Source organism: Primulina huaijiensis, chromosome 6, assembly GCF_012295235.1.
Source record: "Primulina huaijiensis isolate GDHJ02 chromosome 6, ASM1229523v2, whole genome shotgun sequence".
Classification (NCBI taxonomy): domain Eukaryota; kingdom Viridiplantae; phylum Streptophyta; class Magnoliopsida; order Lamiales; family Gesneriaceae; genus Primulina; species Primulina huaijiensis.
In genome coordinates, this window is record NC_133311.1 from 23,452,497 (window position 1) to 23,476,143 (window position 23,647).

The following is a 23,647-nucleotide window of genomic DNA, read 5'->3' on the forward strand; positions in this document are numbered from 1 at the left end:
TTTTCTATGTTTAATGATCTAACAACCATTGGAGTACTTAAAGGATTTGATTTATCCATATTAAAACGTTTAAGGATCTTTTCTGTATAATTTTTCTGGTGAACAAATATTCCACATTCTTTTTGTTCAATTTGTAAACCCAGACAATACTTGGTTTTTCCAAGATCCTTCATTTCAAATTCTTCCTTCAAGTATGACACAACTTCATGAATTTCATTATTCGTTCCAATGATGTTTAAACCATCAACATATACAGCAATAATTACGCATCCGGATGTTGTTTTCTTAATGAAAACACAAGAGCATATTGAATTATTTACATATCCCTTTTTCATCAAATGATCACTTAGCCGATTATACCACATTCGGCCAGATTGATTTAACCCATATAATGATCTTTGTAATTTCACAGAATAACATTCTCTGGGTTTTGAACTTTGTGCTTCAGGCATCTTAAATCCTTCAGGGATTTTCATATATATATTACTTTCAAGTGATCCATATAAGTAAGCTGTAACAACATCCATAAGACGCATTTCTAAATTTTCAGATACTGTCAAGCTAATCAAATACCGAAAAGTAATTGCATCCATCATGGGAGAATACGTTTCTTCATAATCAATTCCAGGCCTTTGAGAAAAACCTTGTGCAACAAGTCGAGCTTTATATCTTACTATTTCATTTTTCTCATTTCGCTTTCGAATAAAAACCCATTGTATCCAACAAGTTTTACACCTTCAGGTGTAAGGACTATAGGTCCAAAAACATTACGTTTATTTAGCGAATCCAATTCAACCTGGATGACATCTTTCCATTTTATCCAATCCTGTTGATTTTTACATTCACCAAAAGATTTTGGTTCATGATCTTCATTATCATTTATGATGTCGATTGCCACATTATAAGAAAATATATCATCAATTTCTTCTATATCTCTTCGGTTCCATATTTTCCAGTATTAATATAATTCATAGAGATTTTNTTCGAGCAGGAGCATTTACAGCATGTATATATGATTTAGTTACCCTTTTTGTATCTGTAAATGCATCTGGTATTTGATTTGCTATTCTTTGCAAGTGCACAATTTGGTGTACATCTTTTTCATATTGTTGTGTTCTTGGATCCAGATGTAACAATGATGATACATACCATGTAATTTCTTTTTCGGTATGTTTCTTGTCTCCCCCTAACATTGGGTAGATTTCCTCATTAAAATGACAATCAGCAAAACGTGCTGTGAACACGTCGCCTGTCTGAGGTTCAAAATATCGAATGATTGATGGAATATCATAACTGATATAAATACCAGTCTTTCTTTGAGGTCCCATTTTCTTTCGTTGAGGTGGTGCAATAGGCACATACACCATACATCCAAAAATTCTCAGATGAGAAATGTCTGGTTTTGTAAGGACCGTGTATCGTATTATCGTAAATCTTATGTTGATTATCGATAATGCATGAAATTGTCATGTGATTATGTATATGATGTATATCATGACAATGAGAGTGAGAAAATAGATGGAGAGGATGAAAGATTGTATTAGAAATTGATTTGTGTTTGAAACGTGTGATGAACCGCAACAGAAAAATGACACATGTTACGGTTTTTAGCATAATTACCTGAGTATTGGTCCAAATGACATGAGGTTAATTTCATTGGAAATCTAAGACATAGTACTAAAATTTTCATGTTTTGAGTTTTGTCTAAATCCATTTGGAAATATGGGCAAAATCACCCCGAAGTGTATCATGTGCGTTGCAGTTCCTGCAATGACATATTTTGGGGGAATGAGCATAACTCTCGCATACGATATCCAAATTGAGTGAGGTTGGTGGCAAATGAAATCCAAGACATAGAGCTACAACTTTCATGTTGACCACTTTTGCAAATTCGGAACCTAAAATAGCGTTTCGGATAGAGAAAGACGCGCACCCTCGCAGAACTGTGCACCCGCGCATATGCGCCCACACCTCTGCTGCACACGTTTTAAGGAAGATCAGCATGAATTTTGCAGCATATCCCTTGGAGGTTTCGAGAGAAATGAGAGGAAATTGATTTCTTTTGTACGAAATCACCCCGAAACGTTGTCCAAACTTGGAACAAATTATATATTCGGAATCCTCGCGTCGAGAGTTTCCTTTTTAGGTAAGATTCTTTTGGTTTCAGCAGCTCTAAATATTAAAGTGCTGGAATATCATGTATTTGAAGTTGATTTCAATATATGCGATAGAATAACCGACAAGAAACTCGTATTCGAAGTCGGAATTGAATTATATTATGATTCCAATTTGATATGAAATTTCAAAGTTTCAAAAGATACTTGAAACTTATATTATTGATTTTGAATGATGTTATTGATTGAAATGAATATGTTATTGATGTAGATAGATTATTATACCGAAATCTCCAAGCTACATCAATTGGAAACGAAGAATTGAGGTATGTTGCGACCGGGTAACATACGACAGGTATCTGTATTATATGATATATATTTGATTGATTGGATTGAGATTACATGTCTATATGCCTTGTGTGTTGAGTTGATTTGGCATACATGACATGCACGTTGAGCTATGATCCTTGGATACCCTGATATGATTTGATTTGATTCTGGGGTTTGTGAACACGATGCTATGTTTGGCATTATGTGGCCCTTAAAGCATAGACATTAGTGGCCCTGCTGATTTGATTGAGATTTGAGATTTGATGGCGCTTTGTCGACGCTATCATACGATTATCCCTGATTTAGGCCGGTGTGCCAGCTCGAGCATTGATTTGATAGCGATTCGTTTGATTCTGACATGTGCTCAGTGGATGGGCATTTGACCTGATACCTCCACGACATACATGCATTGCATATAATATACCTTTGTTTAGATATTTGTGGTATATATTGTGGTTGCTTCAGACTGAGCTTTGCTCACCCAGATGGGGCTGTTGTCGTCTTTGTATGTGGACAATGACAGAAAATCCAGGATATCAGGAGACCGGAGATGGTACTTCTAGAGGGAGTCACAGTTTGAACTGAGGTTTTATGTTTGTTCCCAGTATATGTATGTATCTATGTACCGGGGCATGTCCCGAGGATATGAGTTGTTTGTATATGATTGGTTTTGATTATGTGTGGGCATGTTTTATGATATGAGATGGAATACTATTTTTAGTATTCAAATAATATGTTTTGGGCTCATTGTAAAGAAAAATTTAAACTCGTTTTCCGCTGTGATTAATGAACCTTAATCAAATTGTGTTGTAATAACGATTAAGAGCTAAGGGCCTCACAGGTTCTTTACCAAATGCAAGCTGCAATGGGGAGTATTTATGATATGCACTTGGTCTGATGCGAATTAATGAAGCAGCATGTAAAATTGCATGTCCCCATATAGAAATAGGGAGCTTTGTTTTCATAATCATTGGTCTAGCAATCATTTGCAGACGTTTAATCAATGATTCAGCCAATCCATTTTGAGTATGTACATGAGCAACAGGATGCTCAACAATGATTCCCATAGACATACAATAATCATTGAAAGTCTGGGAAGTAAATTCACCAGCATTATCAAGTCTAATTTTCTTGATTGTATAATCGGGAAATTGATTCCTCAATTTTATTATTTGAGCAAGTAATCTTGCAAATGCAACATTTCGAGTTGACAATAAACATACATGTGACCATCTGCTGGAGGCATCAATCAATACCATAAAGTATCTGAATGGTCCACATGGTGGATGGATTGGTCCACAAATATCACCCTGAATACGTTCAAGAAACATTGGTGATTCAGTTTGGATTTTGGGTGGTGATGGTCTTATAATAAGTTTTCCAAGAGAACATGCTTTACATTGAAACTTATTATTCTGAAAGATCTTCTGGTCTTTCAACGGGTGACCATGTGTATTTTCTATAATTCTTCGCATCATTGTTGAACCAGGATGTCCTAATCGATCATGCCAATTGGTTAATATTGAAGAATTATCAATTACCATGTTTGATTCAATGGGACGTATATGTGTATAATGCAATCCAGTAGGGAGCATTGGTAGTTTTTCAATCACATATTTCTTTCCTGATTTATATGTGGTAAGACACATATATTTCTCATTCCCTTCATTCATTGTTTGAGTATCATACCCATGGGAATATATATCATTAAAACTCAACAAATTTCTTTTCGATTGTGGTGAATATAAAGCATCATTGATCAAAAATTTTGTACCATTAGGTAACAAAAATTGTGCTTTACCACATCCTTTAATCAAGTCTACAGGACCTGATNAAAAAAATTAATGACAATACATATGTAAATATAACACATATCATAATTGTACAATAAAACATTATCATATAAATACATGAAAAATAAATTATTTTACATTTATATTCTACCACTATATTGTTCATTTTCAGAGAAATCATTGAGAAAATCTGCAGCATCAATATTGTTCATTTCTATCCCACCAACATATTGATCATTTTCAGAGAAATCATTCATAAAATCAGCAGCATCAAAATGAGTTGAATCACTCAAACGGTCACTTCGCTCAGTGAAGTTGGTCTCTTTTTCTTTCTCCTTTATCGATTCTTTATAGAGCTTGCAAAGGTGCTCAGGGGCTCGACAAACAAGAGACCAATGTCCTGGAGTGCCGCATTTAAAACAAGAACTTTCAAATCTTTTCGAGTGATTTTCATTAACACTCATGTTCTCATGATGTCTTTTCTGTGGGTGGTTCGTGACGCCCTTTTGAGATGAGTTATAAAAATAACTATCTCTATTGTTTTCAAAACCACGGCCTCGACCACGATCACGACCAATTCCACGTCCACGTCCCCGTCCACGTCCACGACCACGACCTCGACCTCGACCTCGACCAAAACCTTGTCTTTGAATTTGATTTTGATTTCCCGGTTTAAATTCATTTTTACTTACAACATTTACTTCTGGAAATGCTGATGATCCAGTGGGTCGAGACTGATAATTTCTCATTAGTAGCTCGTTGTTTTTTTTTCACCACAAGAAGACAGGCGATGAGCTCAGAATATCTCGCAAATCCACGCACTCTATATTGTTGCTGTAAAGTTATATTTGATGCGTGAAACGTGGAAAATGTTTTTTTAAGCATTTTCGATTCTGTGACCTCATGTCCACAAAATGTTAGCTGCGAGATTATTGGATACATCGCTGAATTGTAACCACTGACTTTCTTAAAATCTTGGAATCTTAACATATTTCATTCATCATGGGCGGTCGGAAGTATAACTTCCCTTATATGTTCAAATCTTTCTTTCAATCCTTTCCACATAGACATGGGATCTTTTTCGATGAGATATTCACATTTTCNGTAAAAATAAAGAAAACACATGAGGAGTATATTCTCCGATAAGTACAAGATTCGTGAGTATTATAACCAAAATAATTAAAAATAACTTTGTGAAAGCCATCTTCTTTTTTCTTCAAAAATTTGATCAAGAATAATTTTAGAGAAGAAGAGAAAGTTAGAGTGATTGAATGTGTTTGTGAGATCATATTTATAGGGCAAAAACTAGCCATTTTGTTACCGTTTATGACCGTTGGTGTACAAGAAAATAAATGTATGTATTTTTATAATTTTATGGTAATAATATGGTGCATATAATATTATTAATGTTTTAAATAATTATGTATATCATATCACAATATTATAATGAGGTGTCATAAGATATTTTGTTTAAAAACCTTATAGACTTTTATACTTGTCGTATCCCTTACCGGGAGTGTGGGATGTCGTCTTAACATCCTCCCAGGATTTATAACAAGTTTTTTGAAAAATTTATTTTTATTATTTATAATAACATTATATTATATAGTAAATATATAAACAATAAATAAATAAACAATAAAATAAATATTATTACTTTTTTTTACCTTTTTCTTCTGTTTTGGAGCTTGGAAAAATATGGAGGACTTTTAGAGCTTCGTGCTGATAACGTGTTTTGAAAAAGTAAAAATTTACGGTAAAAAGTAAAAATCTCAAAATTATTACACTATACACTTTATAATATTTTCTATCAATTCAATTGTAATTTTCTTCACAAATGAGAGATCTATTTATAGAAATTTTTTACAAATAATCCAAAAATAAATTACATCATTACCTTCATCATCACACACAAATTTTCAATATTCAACACCTAATTTTATCAAATATTCAACATTCAAATATTCAATAGACACAATTTTAAATATTATTTTTCTAACAAAAGCCAAATTCAACCTTAATTTTGAAAACAAAACAGAAACAAGTACATTATTTTTCAATACTTCTTTAACGACCTTTTGACTGAAAAGAATTTGATTCTGCACTTGACTCCCCCCTCGTGTACTCCACGTGCCCATATTTATGACATACCTCGTCCACCACCAATTTCTTCAAAAAATATGGCAGACATGATGGGGAATAGAAATCGGTCTTCGAGGCGCCAATCGACTCGGCTGCAGAGGAGGGCTCCGGCGTCGATACAGATTAGTCCGGCCAAGGAATGGAAAGCTGCGATACCTCTCTTATCGCCGTTAGTTCAGTCGCCGATCTCCAACGATGTGATGGATGAGACAAAGGAGGCGGCGGTGGCGGAGATTCCGGTGGTATGGCAGCACCCGGCTCAACCTTTTGGTTACGAGGCCGCTCCGATTTTTCCTTTTGTTTGTTCCAGAAATTTAGACTGATCATCTAAGCATCCAAATCCTAAATTTGGAACGACATCATCAAAACCGCAACTAAAACATATTTTGGTGTAGACCCCAATATATTATATAAATAAAAAAAAGCTGGATTTTCTTTATTATATTCGTATTATGTGCTGTGTGGAAGTTTGTCAAATTATCAATTTGGATTACATTTTAAAATAAGTACTCCTTTTTTTCACCCACAGTAAATAATTAAGAATATGTATCATATACGACATACTATTTCTCGAATCTTTATTTGTGAGACGGGTCAACTCTATCTATATTTACAATAAAAAGTATTATTTTTTTATGGGTGATCCAAATAGAGTATTTGTCTCACAAAATTGACCCGTGAGACATAGTACAAGTGTTTTCATGAATATTTAATATCCGACTTGTGATAAAAATCAAGAGTACCTTTCTTTTCTTACCCCGGCCATGCATTAATGCCCATGATTTCTATACTAAACCCAATCTCATGATCAAATTCATTGAAATACAAGTTGAGATTTTATAAAGGTTCTCCAGTATACGTGCTTAGTGTGTATTTTGATAATAAAACAACAAAAAAGCCCCTTTTTCTCTGGTTTTGTTTTAAACTCGGACGTTATCTTCTATTCAAAACATTAAAAATAATCATTGAAACAAAAATTTATTTCTGTTTTTTTTTTCCGAATGAATTTAATAAACAAATTAATTGCCTACTTTCCTAGGCCGTCTTCTATTTTCTCTTTTATCTATATGCTACTCTATTTTCTATAAGTCATGGTTAATTAAAAGAGTGAGTCTCATGTGAGACCGTTTCACAGATCCTAATATGTGAGATGATTGACAATATTCACAATAAAAAGTAATACTCTTAGCATAAAAAGTAATATTTTTTCATGAATAACCCAAATAAAGATCTGTCTCACAAAATACGACCCGTGAGATCGTCTCACACAAGTTTTTGTCATTTTTCATTCATTTGTCGATAATGGGACAATTAATTAAGATAATTAAATTCTTCAAATCTTAACGTTAATCCATTTTTATTCAAAATTAGTTGATTGATCCATCACAAAAAATAAACTGAAAAAAGCCAAAAAATTTAAATCATGAAACAAGTTGAATAGTATGTCACATCTATGAAATTGAATAATTAAATGTGTATGTTATTATACTCCGTATCATCATTATTCATGTTTGCGCACGATATGTGATATTAGTATTTGCGTATTTGTGTGATTGATTCATAAATTTAGTTGAACAAAATCAAATTATTAGTTTAGAAAAATATATGTTTTTAGTCACGTAACTTCCCCACGTTTTTCAATTTAGTATTGTTGTTAGTTAATTCATAATATTAATCTATTAATTTCATTTTTTTTTTCAGTTTTAGTCATTTTTCATCGAGAATACGTATATTTTGATGAAAAATACGCGATAATTTCTATTAAAGAGGTGGACCAGTTTCAATTTTTAAACCCGATTCACCCCATTCCTTGTACCATCTGTACTCGAACCCACCACTCAAAAACCCTAATTTTTAGAGTTACTTACTAACCAAAAATCACAATTAGACACATATTACTGATACAAAGACAGAAACTAATTGACACCTACACAATTAAACTTTAAGTCAGTCTGAATATAATTTGAAAAACTGAAAATATTTAATGAATAATGAATGTCTCATAACCTAAATGATTAATAATTAACTCCTCCTTTTGGCTAATAAACTTCGATCACAAACTCTATGTTATATATTTTATATATAAAGATTAAAGAGTACTGAAATACGTACGTTTATAAATAAGAATGAAGATTATATTATAATTAGTAAAGGAATGGTACTAATTTAATTAATTAAAGGTGACATGAAGGGCCATGGTCACATGAATTCACGTGTTATGCTTTCTTAATCTTAAATAAACAATGTTTAACAACAATATGGGCACAACATTCCAATGCTAAAGTCCAATTCAGATAGGCCCTTTCACAGCAATAATTACCATATTCCCTCATTAAATTAATGGTGATGCTATACATACACCATTTTTTTATGTCAACTATTACATCCATCTCTAATGCGACTAAATTATCATGTAAAAAATCACTAAGTGAATGGAACAAATATATCTCGAACACATATTCGACCTCAATGGGAAAAGAAAATGGAACACCTAACAACGCATCTTCACATACCAAGAATTACGAGATCACCCCTTTCATTCTGGGGTGACGGAGGAATCGTACCATTGCACAAGAATTCTCTAGATAAGTATCTATATACTAGAGAAATTAACCAAAACGGTCATGTACGTTTACCCATTTTATTTGTAAGTTAGGTTATGTACATTTTGAATTTTGGTTTTCCTCTCACAGAGCTTGACGTCAGAAAATGCTGACGTGATATCAGAAAATATTGACGTGACATCGGGAAGTTTTGACGTGTTCGGCGTTATGTCAGCACTTTGTATAAAAATGACTAAAAACCAACTATATTAAAGTTAAACCTCATATATTAAACACTTTGGTGTGTCGGTAAAATCTTCTATAAATATCCATATAATTTCTGATTTTTTCCATCACTTTCAGTCTCCCTAATTTTCTTTCATCGATCCCTCACGTATAATTTATTTACTTTAACATATTTATCGATATTTATATATTGATTAGACTAGCCATAATATTTAAATATTACTGAAAATGTATTATTATTATTATTATTATTTATGCCAACTTGGGAACAAATTTTTGCGGTTTCTTGTATGGTTTCTTCCCCTTCATTGAGGTGTTTAATTTAAATTTTCTTTCAAACACAGAAACCTAGGTTTCAATTCAAAAATACCCATTTTTTGGAATTTCAAGTTGGTTTAATTTAATGTTAATGCGAATTGCAAAGGGAGTAATTTGATTTAAAAGTCATCATAGGCCATGAAAATACTGCAATCATCATTATTTTAATTTCAGATCCCTTTGCACAAAAAAATTTTTCAACTCCAAGTGGATATTTATTAACCATTATATAATTAAATTTAGATTCGATAGTCTACGAGTGACAGTTTAACTGGTACCAAAGTCTTAAATCTGAAACGAAATCTTAAGTTCGGAACGCAGTTATAGCAAATCTTATTAAATTAATTTATACATAAGAAGTCGAAGATCTTGATAGGTTTCATGGATAATTTGGTGTTTATTCCTAAACCTTCTCTCTTCATAAAATTATATATTATGCTGTAATATCTATAATTTTTTGCATATAACTAAAATCATGACATTCCGCCAATTAAACTTTTTAAGTCGTGATTCATGCGCATCAAATTAATCAACTCGTGCACCCAAGAATATAATATTTTTCATTAAATATTTAGAAAATTCATAAGTAAATTAGTAATAGAATTTTACAATTTCACATATCATTGCTCGTCCACTGCCTAACCACCAACAAATACCATAATATTCCTTGCATCTCCATTTCTACATGATTTACAATTATATGTTCTATGTATCAAAATATCACACGTACACACACACATTTATGCATCATATATATGCATATATGTGTGTGTATATATACATACACGTATGTATTTATATACAAGTATATGTATACAAACGACCTATGAGTTTTTCAACTTATGCCTCGAAGAAGAAGAAGAAAAAAAAAACTCCCCAGTCCCCACACTCTACAAAAGCAATGCATCCGGCCTAAAGCTCGAATCACGCTCAACTAGTGGCAAAGTGGCTTATCAAGTAACGAAACAAAAGATGTCTCAGATTAAGGCCAGAAAATTCAAGGATTTTTTGTGCTATTCTAATTATAGGCACGATAACTTAGATTAACTTGGAAAAGTAAAGACATTGAAAAGTGAAAGAAGATGAACTTGGTATAGGAAACCGCTTTGGACTATCATTGTTGTGTGTGTGACATCTTTGTGCTGAATTACAGATACCATGAGGCATCAGCTATATGAATAGCAAAACATCTCTTATATATTATTCTGTCAAGGCAACGATACCATAAGGATTCGCCTGCACCAGTACTGACTCACAAACTTCTATTAGCCTGCACCAAAATATGTTTAAGCTCGTTCGCGATCTCTTGAAACGAGCCTGGTTTTTGAATAACACCGTTCATTCCAATCTGGCCACATTTATCCTTCGTTTCTCCGTCATCACTTGCTGTCAAGGCGATGACCAATGGCCAGCTACGGCTACGAAATTTACGAATCCTCGTTGTAACTTCGAAGCCATTTAAATCGGGTAGCTCCAAATCAAGGAGCACTATTTGACAGGAAGATATAGAAGGACCAAGAGCACTGAGGCATTCATATCCCGATGAAACAGCAGAAACTGTGCATCCCAATTTCTCCAGCAATTTACGTGTCACTGCTCGATTTACATCATCTGCATCAGCTATAAGAACTTTCAATCCTCTAAAAAGGGTGTTCGAATGGACTCGATCTGAAGATTCACCGTGTTCTAATAGGCTTGTAACAGCGGAGGACCGGACTTGAAACCGTAAGCCAAGAGCCATGCATTCATCGAAACCTTCAGGATTTGATATCACCCTGATGTCTCCTTGCATCAACTGCCAATAAACAAGTAGGCAAAGTCAGTTGCCAAACTTTTAGAAACAGCTCAAATATATCCGAAACTATTTAACTTGAGCTTGAACATTTTTTCATACATTTGAGCTGAATTTGGTATTGACTTGTTTTTTTTTATCTAAAACTAATTGAGATTATCAGCTTGAGTTGAGCCATACTTCGAGAAAATTTTTATCATTAAACTCAAAAAAAAAAAAAAAAATTGAACTCAACTTCAAACAGAACTCGAGTCCAGAAAAGTTTGTTTCTAAAGTTTCCAGTTGAATTTCAAGCCAGTTTAATAAACTTCGAGTTCATACTCGAGGTCGAATATAAAAAAATGAATAGTGCTCAACCAGATTCAATTCTTTTGTACCATAACTATGATGTTAACTCTGGTTCTTGTCCGTGTACTGACAAATTTTAGTTGATCGATAACAAATATTTTATAAACATGGTATATATTCTCGCCTTTGCAACACAAAGACAAATTAGTTTGTGGAAACAAAACTGTCAAATTTATATTAGAAGCTAATTACCGTGGTGCCTAATTACAAACAGATCAAAATAAAATTTTAACAATAGGAAACAGCAGTTTCCATCATACATTAGAAAAAAACTATATCATGAAATTACCTAACAAAATCATATTTATGCGATGCGCAGCTTCATAAGTCAATAAATAACATGGTTAATGCACACACCTGAACTAGTTTCCTGCAAGCGCTAAAGCTCATTCCACCCTCCACTCCATTATAGTATCTCTGGAAACCATGTGGAATCACGGGATGTGTGTTGTCCTCTGACTGGGAGCTGATATGACGAATCCCAACTTCAAGCCTTATATAAACATAGCCATCAGACGAATTTGTTCGCCCCTGGCCTCTTTTTCGCTCCTTCCATCCCTGACTACCACTGGCTGGAAATACCCTTAATGTAAGTGAACCCCCTTGTTTACTTCCCTTCAACAGACTCCCAACCATATGCAAAATGACCTGAAATACTCGACGCTCATCGCCCAATACTTGATTTGGCAATGACTTATCGATTTCGATCACAAATTCATAACCCCTATAAACACAAAGGCACTTGGAGAGGCAAGAAGCTTCTTTCATCATAGAATGCAATGGAAAAGACCTCATTTGCAAAGGGAACTTTCCATTATCTTTGGCCGAAGTATCCACCACATCAGTTATTAAGGCTGAAAGAACATTGCTTGTCTTAACCATGGTATTGACAAGAAGCTGTTGTTCGGTACTTAATTTTTCGTCTTGTAAAATGGAAAGAAGTCCAAGCATTGAATGCATCGGACTTCTTAATCCTTTACTCATTACCATTTGAAATGCATTTCGGGCTAGACTTGCCATTAATGCATCTTGTTTCGCTTGTTGTAGTGCTCGATTTTGTTGCACTAATTCGTCTCTCATAAGTTGAGATTCTTCGAGAATGGAAGCATGAGAAAGAGCAACAGCAACCTGGTCAGCTACGACCTCGACTATCTCAAGTTCCTCATTGCCCCAAGATATACCCTGCTCATCCGGAAGAACCAAAACAAGAATTGCATAGCATGCCGGAATCATCTCCGGGGTGCCACCTTTGAAATCGGAAACCTTAAGCATCGGCATTCGAATTGCAGCCACAGCACCAGGCTCACCAGTTCCTCCACTGCTTGCCACAGCAAGAACCGACTTAGGATTTAGTATTTTCACTCCATCACTTCTCTTGATCTCTCTCACATCTGGATCGCTAGTTGGGATAGGAGTGTTTCCCGTATTTGAAAAGCTCCCTCCTTTCAATTCGTGCGTAAGATTCACTTCCGTTCTACCTGCATTTGGCATCCATATAGCACAATTCTGCAAATCCAATGTCTTTGACAGCTCAACCAAAGTCGAATACAATATCGTGTGCCGGTCAAGGGATTTTCGAATTTCTTGAGTTAACATCCTAACATGCCAGCTAGCTTCTTTCTGCTTCTTAATAATTCCTACCTCCCGATCAAGATCCCATGTCTTCTTCTTCAACAGATGTTCTCTCACCTTGATTTTGAGTAACAAGGGGATAAGTGTGATAAGGGTTATGGCAGTGGCAAACGAAACTAAAGCTGTCAGGAATTTGAAAATTGTCAGAGCGAGCATCAGCTGAAACGGGTGAGGACCGTAAGTCCATCCGTTTAGCAAATGTGTCATGCCACAGAGGACAATGAAGGATATGAACTGGAAAAGTACCCATTTAAATGGGACATTCGAACAGCTAACAAAACAAAGTAGCTCGATCGGAATGGAAAAATAGGCCACTGCGATGAAAAAATCACTAACTTTTTGGCACTCCAAAAGAGTCTCGATGCTCCAAAATCCCTCCTCATCGCAATTGCAACGGGAGAATCCATTTTCAGCAGCAGCTACCAAAATAAATATGGATAAAACCAAGAAACAAGATGTCTTTAACATGGCAGCCGATGCATAGATAAGCTAATCTATTTTTTCCAGTCCATTGAATTTTATCCAGTTTAGCCTCCAATGCAGCTCAATTCGCAGGTGCAAGATTGACCAATTCTATCACGAAAGAACAGCTAGCATTCATTTTCCTGCCGGTAGATGTTTAATCAAATAAAAACCCATCAAATAGCAAATATAAAATATTTGCTTCAAAATATAAAATTTGGCGTTCATTGAATCAAACATCATACACAAGAATGAAAAAGCATATGATACTTAGGTACATGTTAGGAAGAAAGGAACCTCAGACCCAACAAAGATCTGACCCACAACCTTGCCAGAAACGCAAAAAAAAAAATCCATATAAATATATTCAATTTGGTGCTTTTCACAGCTGTGGTAGAGTTAATTATGCAACTAATTCCCACTATGTTTAATTTAACGATATAAAACAGAAAAACTTGCCAAAAACAAGACTTTAAACACAAACGATGAACCAGTAAAATCAAAACCATGCCATTAAAATCTGAACATCGAAAAAGAACCAAAAAAAATAAAAAAGAATTTTTTTACCTGATGAAATGCACCTATAAATACAACTTGAACCCTCAGACAGCTTTAGACAACCAAGAATTAGAATGGGCTCTATCGAAACAATATCTTTGCCTATTTTCCATAAAAATCAGTTCCCACCAAACCATTCGTGATACAGTTTGTTAAACAGGAAGAAGAGGAATAAAGTTTGAATCTTGGAAAGTTTTACAGAAGGAATATGTGTGTGTGTAGATAGAAAGAGAAGAGAGATCAGCGATTGCTGTTGTTTGCATTGCCATATAAGAGAACAAGGCAGATTCAATGGTTGAAGAAGAGAGGGTGGAGAAATTATTATCAATTGTATGTAATGTAGAGAGAGAGAGAAGAAATCTCAGAGTGGGGTTGGTGAAGAGAACTTGGACGCACTTTTGCTAGAAAACGTCTGCCAATCAAAACCTCAAAAAAAATATTTATTTGCATTTATTTTTTTATTTATTGCAATTACTCATATCCACGTATGACATAATTTTTGGTGTTTAATTAAAAAAAATTTATTTGCATTAATTTTTTTATTTATTGCAATTACTCATATCAGCGATATAAAATTTTTTACAAAAAAACGAGACCGCCGTACCGATTCATAAAAATTATTATTTTTTATATACAAAAATATTAGTTTATATTATAAATATAGACCGGATCAAACTATATCAGATAATACCTATCTTTCTCAAATATATAACCTTTCAAAAGCCCCCCAAGAGTATATTGTAATGGAGGTTAACCGGATTTTATTCAATAATAATTAATATAGCATTAAAGATGTTCAAATGGGAGAAATATTTTATATTTGACTTTGGTAATGTTCTTATCCCTCTTTCTACGAAGTAATGAATCCAGACTTTAAAGACCATCTCTTTCGCAGTTTCTCTTGGTTTATATTTTTCGAGAGATAGCAAAGTTTTATATTATGATGATGATAATATGTATAAAAGAATTTATTATTATTATTATTATTATTATTATTATTANTATATTAATGTCTATTCCTTCGAAAATTATATATATTTGTTGTTAATTTAATATAATCAAGCTTAAATAGTGAATTAGGTAATGAAGTTAAGGTTGAGTATCAATCAAGATTCAAGAAGGATAATTTAATGTAGGACATGTAGTGCATTATCGATGCGTTAGTGATTTGCAAGCATATATTTTTTAAAACCACGATGTCATCCATAATTGTTATTTTCAGTACGTACTGGGTGAACTTAGAATTGACACAGCTTTACATGCATCTTTATTCCAACATTGTCGCATAACAATAATGATTCAAACTTAAATTTCTCTATATTAGTTGACAAAAAGATAAGTCTGCCCAAATCAAACAATGATTATCGTGTTTATTATTTTATAATATCTGAAATGTTATTGCAAAATCTAAATCAACCATGATTGTCAAATGATATAATTGTAAAATTTTGTTCTTAATTATCATCAGTGACGAAGGAAGCCGGGATTTAAACCTAAGTGAGCTATTAGAGTGGTCTAGGTCCGAGCTGCAACACATGTTAGTCGGCGGCCCGTTTCCGGTGTTGTACGGAATTAATTATTAACAACATTTTAAAAGTGTAACTTATTCATGATTGAACTTTGGTTAAAATAGCATTTAGAAAGATGAAAAATCACACACAGCTCTGCTCTTTCTTCTCCACCTTCCGGCCAAATCCACAAAAGGAAAACATCTTCCAAGAACGTAAAAACGTCGAAAGGAAACAAATAATTTAAGAAGTTCGATGAGCAGATTTGTTGACAAGAGAATTAACAACCACCACCGAACATTAAACTTATCCATTTTCAAATATGGCTACAACGGATTTCATTTCTTTTCTGAAATCAAATTACAAATATGGGAGAGGGAATTTGGTGACGAGAGCGTGGAACACTAGTGATGAAACTGGAAACCTTTTGTATAAAATATATGGTATAGATGGGTCTGATAAACTGATTGGCCTATGTATTAGTTCCATTGATTCCGCTTGACAATGAATTATATTTATATATAAACAGCTTCCTTTTCAATGCAATCAACAAGAAATTGCCATGGTTCTGAGAATTACTGTTGCTAATTAACACAATCAAAGATGAATTAAAATAAGAATTACTGTTGCTAATTAACACAATCAAAGATGAATTAAAATAAATAGACCATGTTATTACCAGAAATTAGAGGATTATTTAATAGTGATTATATTCGATAGATTTTCTAGAAAATTAGCTTTAACAATTATTTATGCGTATAGCCGGAATAACGCAGAATTTAAATAATTATAGTTTATAAAAGTAATTATTAAAATTTCTATATATCAAAACAGAGTAACTTTGATAAAGTCATGATTTGAGCCTCCAAATGTGTACATTTAAAGATTATCTGCTACAAATACAAAAATTCAAAGTATGTATATTAATTATAATTAAAGTACATTTAAATTAAGGCTAATTACGTACTGAGATTATACTATAAGTTAATGTTTTGCTCACAAAATCCATAAAATCAAACCNTATTATGGACTCGTTATATAATTTTACATGCACCATGGGTACGTACGTAGATGATCACATGCAAATGTGTTCCTTCGAATTTAAAGGCACGTAAACTCGATCGATCAAGGGTAATGACTGACTCAGACGGAGCTCCAAATCCACTTTACTTTCGTGCAAGATCCTATCTCTATAATCCTCTTCCTGATCCACAAGTGGGGGCAATCCTATTCTCATACTTAAGTTTACCTTCATGAAATCGATGAATTGCTCTTCTGGCCTCCAAACAGGGATATTTCTTTGATAATTATGACTTAGACTACTAGGGTTTGATGAAGGCAAGTACACTCGATAACTCACCTGGCACCCTTGATCACTTGATGAAACATGAGAAAAACACCTCGAATTCAAGTATTTTTCGACCGGATTGATGCTTTGATTCGAGAGTTCCTCCCCGATTCTTTTCTTGGCTTTGGCTTCGTCTTTCCTATGTATGTTCATGTGCCCTCCCAAAGCTTGCGCGTTAGTGAAGCCCCGTTTGCAAAGAGTGCACTCATATGCTCTTCCAACACCAGAGTTGTCTTCGTTTATTAATTTCTCTGATTGATGATCAGTTTCCACACTTGAAACTATATCGCAATCCACGTGTTTCCTGGTCTCCATCCGTTAACAACTTTGGAAACCTTTTTTCGGAGAGATTCAATTGATTGGAAGAAATATATATAGGCTATATATGTGGGAAACAATATTCTTGGGAGCTAGGGGTTGCGAATGGGGAGATAAATTAAACTCCAGACTAAGCTCTTGATCTGGACTCTTGTGCTATTTATTTTGTTGTAAAGTTATTATTTAATTTATTTTCTGTGATATATTTCTTGGTTTTATTGTTTTAGCCGGCTTTGAATGTCTGGTGATTATTATCCTTCATCATCAAACAGATAGAGGCATGAACTTGGTCTTTTTTGTCGACAAAAAAATTAATAGGTGGGACCAGTCAAAGAAAATAAAAAAAACGTGTATTAAATGTATGCAGAAGGAAATTTCCACTGACAGAATTTTCGTGGAAAGATGGAAGACGCGTTTTATACGCGTCTTCAACGGTCAAGGGGCTCTATAAATAGAGCTCCCCCTTCATTCTGAAATCATCCCTTCTTCGAGTTTTCTCTCATCTTATAGTATTCTATAATATTTGTGAGGTGTTTGTTCTCATGTATTAAGAGAGTGTGTGATCTCTTTGGAAACACAGTGAGTGAGTTGTACACAACAAAATATTATAGTGGAAATTCTTTTCATCTTGCCCATGGTTTTTACCCTAATAATTTTTAGGGGTTTTTCACGTAAATCTCGGTGTCCAGTTTATTCTTTATTTTCGGGTTTTATTATCTCGAATTCCGCACGTGGGACTAACAAGTGGTATCAGAGCCTTGGTTTAAAATTTCTTAAAATTCTGAGTATGCTATGTGGTTGCAGCCTAAACTGATCTTCCACATCAGAAAAGATTTTTTGAGATTTTTTTATTTAAGGCGGGATTATTTTGTCCAGTCTACTAAAATTGTTGTAGACATAATGGCGGGAAGGTACGAGATAACAAAGTTCAACGGAAGCAATTTTATGATGTGGAAAATAAAGATACAAGCAGTTTTAAGAAAAGAGAATTGCTTGGCGGCTATTGGAGATAGACCGGTGGAGATTACGGATGATGGAAAGTGGAATGAGATGAATGACAACGATGTTGCCAATTTACACTTGGCTATAGCAGACGAAGTATTGTCAAGTATCTGTGAGATAAAAACAGCCAAAGTTATCTGGGATACTCTGACAAAGATGTACGAGGTCAAGTCGCTACACAACATGATTTTCCTAAAGTGAAGGCTTTATACTCTTCGGATGACAGAATCTTCATCGATGACCGACCNGTTGCAGAAGGCAGACACAAATTTTGTGACACATGGATTATGGATTCAGGAGCGACGTGGCACATGACGTCTCGGAGAGAATGGTTTGACCATTATGAACCAGTCTCAGGAGGATCTGTATTCATGAGAAATGATCATGCCTTGGAAATCGCTGGGGTCGGTACTATCAAAATTAAAATGTTTGATGGCACCATTCGCACCATACAGGAGGTACGACATGTGAAAGGACTGACGAAAAATCTTTTGTCCTTGGGGCAATTGGATGACATCGGATGCAAAACTCGGATCGAGAACGGGATCATGAAAATTGTGAAAGGCGCGCTTGTGGTTATGAAGGCGGAAAAAGTTGCTGCAAATCTGTATGTACTTTTTGGAGAAACACACAAAGAGGCAGAACTAGCTGTTGCATCAATTGGTTCAGGAGAAGAATTAACAGTGTTATGGCATAGAAAGCTCGGGCATATGTCAGAACGGGGGTTGAAAATTCTCTCAGAACGGAAGCTGCTGCCGGGACTTACAAATGTGTCATTACCTTTTTGTGAGCACTGTGTTACCAGTAAACAATACAGATTAAAGTTTGACACTTCTACTACTAGGAGCAAAAGCATGTTGGAGCTGATTCATTCGGATATTTGGCAAGCACCAATTGTATCCCTAGGAAGAGCGAGATATTTTGTCTCGTTCATTGATGATTTCTCTAGGAGATGTTGGGTGTATCCAATCAAGAAGAAATCAGATGTTTTCCAGATCTTCAAAGATTTCAAAGTGCGGGTTGAACTTGATTCTGAGAAGAAAATCAAGTGTCTGAGGACTGACAATGGAGGAGAATATACCAATGACGAGTTTGATGCATATTGTCAACATGAAGGCATCAAAAGACTGTTCACAACGGCTTACACACCTCAACAGAATGGAGTGGCGGAGCGGATGAACAGAACCTTGTTGGACAGAACAAGAGCTATGTTGAGGACTGCGGGTCTAGACAAGTCATTTTGGGCAGAAGCAGTCAAAACCGCTTGTTATATTATCAATCGTTCTCCTTCAGTGGCGATTGATCTGAAGACTCCGATGGAGATGTGGACCGAGAAGCCGACAGATTATTCTCATTTGCAAACATTTGGAAGTCCTGTGTACGTTCTGTACAATGAGCAAGAAAGATCGAAGTTGGATTCAAAATCCAGAAAATGTATCTTCTTGGGTTATGCTGATGGAGTAAAGGGGTTTCACTTGTGGGATCCTACTGTTCACAAGCTTGTCATCAGCAGGGATGTTATCTTCGACGAAGATAAAGGAAAGGGAGACAAAGGCACACCGAATTCAGAAACTACTATATTTCAGGTGAAAAATAAGACGGACGAAGGACAAGTTTCTTGTGAAACAGTACCAGAGCACGAAGAACAAGAACAAGTTGAGTCTGAGGTTTCCAATGTGAGGCAGTCAACTCAAGACAGAAGACCACCAGGTTGGCTTTCAGATTATGTCACTGAAAGTAACATTGCATATTGTCTATTATCAGAGGATGGTGAGCCATCGAGTTTCCACGAGGCTACTCAAAGCTCGGATGTATCCTTGTAGATGATAGCAATGCAAGAAGAGTTGGAGGCATTAGACAGGAATAAAACTTGGGATCTTGTTACACTACCACGAGAAAAGAAAGCCATTGGAAATAGATGGGTCTATAAGATCAAGCGTGATGGCAATAACCAAGTGGAGCGGTATCGTGCTAGATTGGTGGTAAAAGGGTATGCTCAGAAAGAATGCATTGACTTCAATGAGATATTTTCTCCTGTGGTTCGGCTTACAACAGTCAAAATAGTGTTGGCATTGTGTGCAGTGTTTGACCTACATCTAGAACAGCTAGATGTGAAAACGGCATTTCTTCGTGGAGATCTTGAAGAAGAAATCTATATGCTCCAGCCAGAAGATTTTGCGGAAAAAGGCAAAGAGAACTTAGTTTGCAGGTTGAACAAATCTCTGTACGGTCTCAAACAGGCGCCAAGGTGTCGGTACAAGAGATTTGATTCCTATATCATGAGCCTTGGATACAATAGACTGAGTGCAGACCCTTGTACGTATTTCAAGAGGTCTGATGATGATTATATTATTTTGCTGTTGTATGTGGACGACATGTTGGTAGCAGGCCCCAACAAAGATCAGGTCCAAGGATTGAAGGTACAGTTGGCTAGAGAATTTGATATGAAGGACTTGGGACCAGCAAACAAGATTCTAGGGATGCAAGTTAACCGAGACAGAAGTAACAGAAAGATTTGGCTTTCTCAGAAAAATTATTTGAAGAAAGTCTTGCAACGCTTCAACATGCAAGATAGTAAGCCAATTTCGACCCCTCTTCCTATTAACTTCAAGTTATCCTCTGAGATGTGTCCTAGCAGTGAAGCAGAGAGGATGGAGATGTCTCGAGTACCATATGCATCAGCAGTGGGAAGTTTGATGTTCGCTATGATCTATACAAGACCAGACATTGCTCAAGCAGTGGGAGCAGTTAGTCGGTATATGGCGAATCCTGGACGAGAGCATTGGAACACTGTCAAGAGGATCCTTAGACACATTAAGGGTACCTCGAATGCTGCATTATGTTATGGAAGATCAGATTTTACACTCACAGGCTATGTCGATTCAGATTATGCAGGTGATCCTGATAAGATGAAATCTACTACTGGTTATGTGTTTATACTTGCAGGAGGAGCAGTAAGCTGGGTTTCAAAACTGCAGACAGTTGTAGCGCTATCTACAACAGAGGCAGAATACATGGCAGCTACTCAAGGTTGCAAGGAGGCAATATGGATTAAAAGGTTATTGGAGGAGGTTGGGCACAAACAAGAGAATGTTCATTTGTTTTGTGACAGTCAGAGTGCCTTGCACATCACAAGGAATCCAGCCTTTCATGCCAGGACGAAACACATTGGAGTACAATTTCACTTTGTGCGGGAAGTAGAAGAAGGAAGCGTGTATATGCAGAAGATCCATACGAAGGATAACTTAGCTGATTTTCTGACCAAGCCAGTGAACACTGATAAGTTCGAGTGGTGTAGATCCTCAAGTGGCCTAGCGGAAACGTAAGCAGTAGGGAATGGCAAGATTGAAAGGATGTGTGGAGATGTGTTTGAGAATCTCCAAGTGGGAGAAATGTCGACAAAGAATTTAATAGGTGGGATCAGTCAAAGAAAATAAAAAAACGTGTATTAAATGTATGCAGAAGGAAATTTCCACTGACAGAATTTTCGTGGAAAAAAACGCGTCTTCACACGGTCAAGGGGCTCTATAAATAGAGCTCTCCCCTTCATTCTGAAATCATCCCTTCTTCGAGTTTTATCTCATCTTATAGTATTCTATAATATTTGTGAGATGTTTGTTCTCCTGTATTAAGAGAGTGTGTGATCTCTTTGGAAACACAGTGAGTGAGTTGTACACCACAAAATATTATAGTGGAAATTCTTTTCATCTTGTCCGTGGTTTTTACCCTAATAATTTGTAGGGGTTTTCCACGTAAATCTCGGTGTCCAGTTTATTCTTTATTTTTGGATTTTATTATCTCAAATTACACACGTGGGACCAACATTTTTGAATTTATGCTTATTAATGTCGAACTTCCATATATATAGAAAAACCAATAGACGGCCAAATCACGCGTTTAGATTAACTAGCGACATGACTATCAACTTTTTTGACCATTTCTTGTATTAAAAAAATTATTAATTATGAAATTTTTAGCTCTTATTAAAATTATGTTAGTTGGAAAGTGCACGTTATATTGTATAATTTAAGTAAATCATAAACGTAAACTTCGCGTGTAAGCTTATTAAATTTCGCAAGACCCCATCACATTATCGAATCATGTGCTTAATATTTGAATTAAATATTTTTTTTTATAATATTTCAAACACACACACACACACACACACACACACACACACACACTATCACTTGTCGATCAATAGGCATAGAATAATATAAGTATCAGGTGTAATGGATTTTGAATGTATGTATCGATAATTATACACATCCGAGTAATGTGAAGGATTAACTCTAGAAACATCTGGTTTTTATAGAATAAATTGCTATTATACTCAATTGTATAACAGGGGAGGACAAAAGGCACCGGATAAAACACTTTGGTTGAATTTAGATTTTATTTATATATTTTGATGAAAAAAATAAAATTGGTCGTCGTTTAAATTAATTAATCACAAGCAAAACCAAAATCAATAGTTTGATATAATGAAATAAAACTTCTTAATAAATAAAATATAAAAGAGGTTTCGGCAAGATGCCATATGTTTCCTAAAAACTTGCATGAAATTTGCCATGTATGATCTTTAATTTGTATATGAGTAAAATTCATAAATTTATATTTTTGTCCATTTATACATGTAATCCAAGGTAATTAATCTTATTTTGAGTCTACTTTTTTTTTTTTTTTTAGAAAAATGAAATCATAAAATGAAATTAAGTCCCAAATTCGCAAGTTCTTATTTGGAGCATGTGAGATTTTTAAAAATAATAACAACAACAATAATAATGACGACGATGCATAATTTTTCCCAAAAATATTTTTTCTTAAAAATAAGTACACCAGAGGCAACATTTAAGGAAATTATCTTATTTTATTAATATATTGGTCCAATTAAGATGGTGTAACCAATAGTCATGCATTTGGACATGCATGTTTAATACACACATCATGCTCTATGCCGATTCATAGATAATGGAGAAACGCCCAACCTCAATTTTTTTTTTGCTATTACTTCATAATAATTTTACCATTTGCAAAAATTATAAATATGTAAATATTAAATAATCTTCAATTTAAAAAAAATATTTGAATTCTGTTTAAAATGATACACGCGATAACTCGTAATGATCACAGTGAGAAATTAGCAAACGAGCATACGCACATATATATACATATAAATCTGGCTCAACGTGG

At 34.7% G+C, this 23,647-nt stretch overlaps 2 protein-coding genes and 1 non-coding gene across 6 annotated transcripts; all 3 read right to left on the reverse strand.

Moving 5' to 3' along the window:
* Window positions 1-10,559: 10,559 nt before the first annotated feature.
* LOC140978546 (ethylene receptor 2-like) lies at window positions 10,560-14,658 on the reverse strand. 4 transcript variants are annotated; one of them, XM_073443685.1, is made up of 3 exons: window positions 14,302-14,658; window positions 11,984-13,863; window positions 10,560-11,281 (listed from the first exon to the last, which is right to left on the reverse strand). In XM_073443685.1, the coding sequence occupies exons 2-3, from the start codon at window positions 13,724-13,726 to the stop codon at window positions 10,739-10,741; spliced, it is 2,286 nt and encodes a 761-aa protein (XP_073299786.1). In that variant the 5' UTR covers window positions 13,727-13,863; window positions 14,302-14,658; the 3' UTR covers window positions 10,560-10,738. The 4 variants fall into 4 exon arrangements, with proteins under 4 accessions (XP_073299786.1, XP_073299787.1, XP_073299785.1 ...); XM_073443686.1 differs by having other exon boundaries at window positions 11,984-13,831; window positions 14,288-14,658; XM_073443684.1 differs by having other exon boundaries at window positions 14,288-14,658.
* Window positions 14,659-16,025: 1,367 nt separating this feature from the next.
* LOC140980012 (small nucleolar RNA snoR109) lies at window positions 16,026-16,121 on the reverse strand. Its single transcript, XR_012175844.1, has one exon. It is a non-coding gene; the product is annotated as a small nucleolar RNA snoR109 (small nucleolar RNA).
* A 740-nt stretch (window positions 16,122-16,861) lies between these two features.
* On the reverse strand, window positions 16,862-17,449 carry LOC140979208 (uncharacterized). Its single transcript, XM_073444533.1, has one exon. The coding sequence runs from the start codon at window positions 17,447-17,449 to the stop codon at window positions 16,862-16,864; it is 588 nt and encodes a 195-aa protein (XP_073300634.1).
* Between the last annotated feature and the right edge of the window lie 6,198 nt (window positions 17,450-23,647).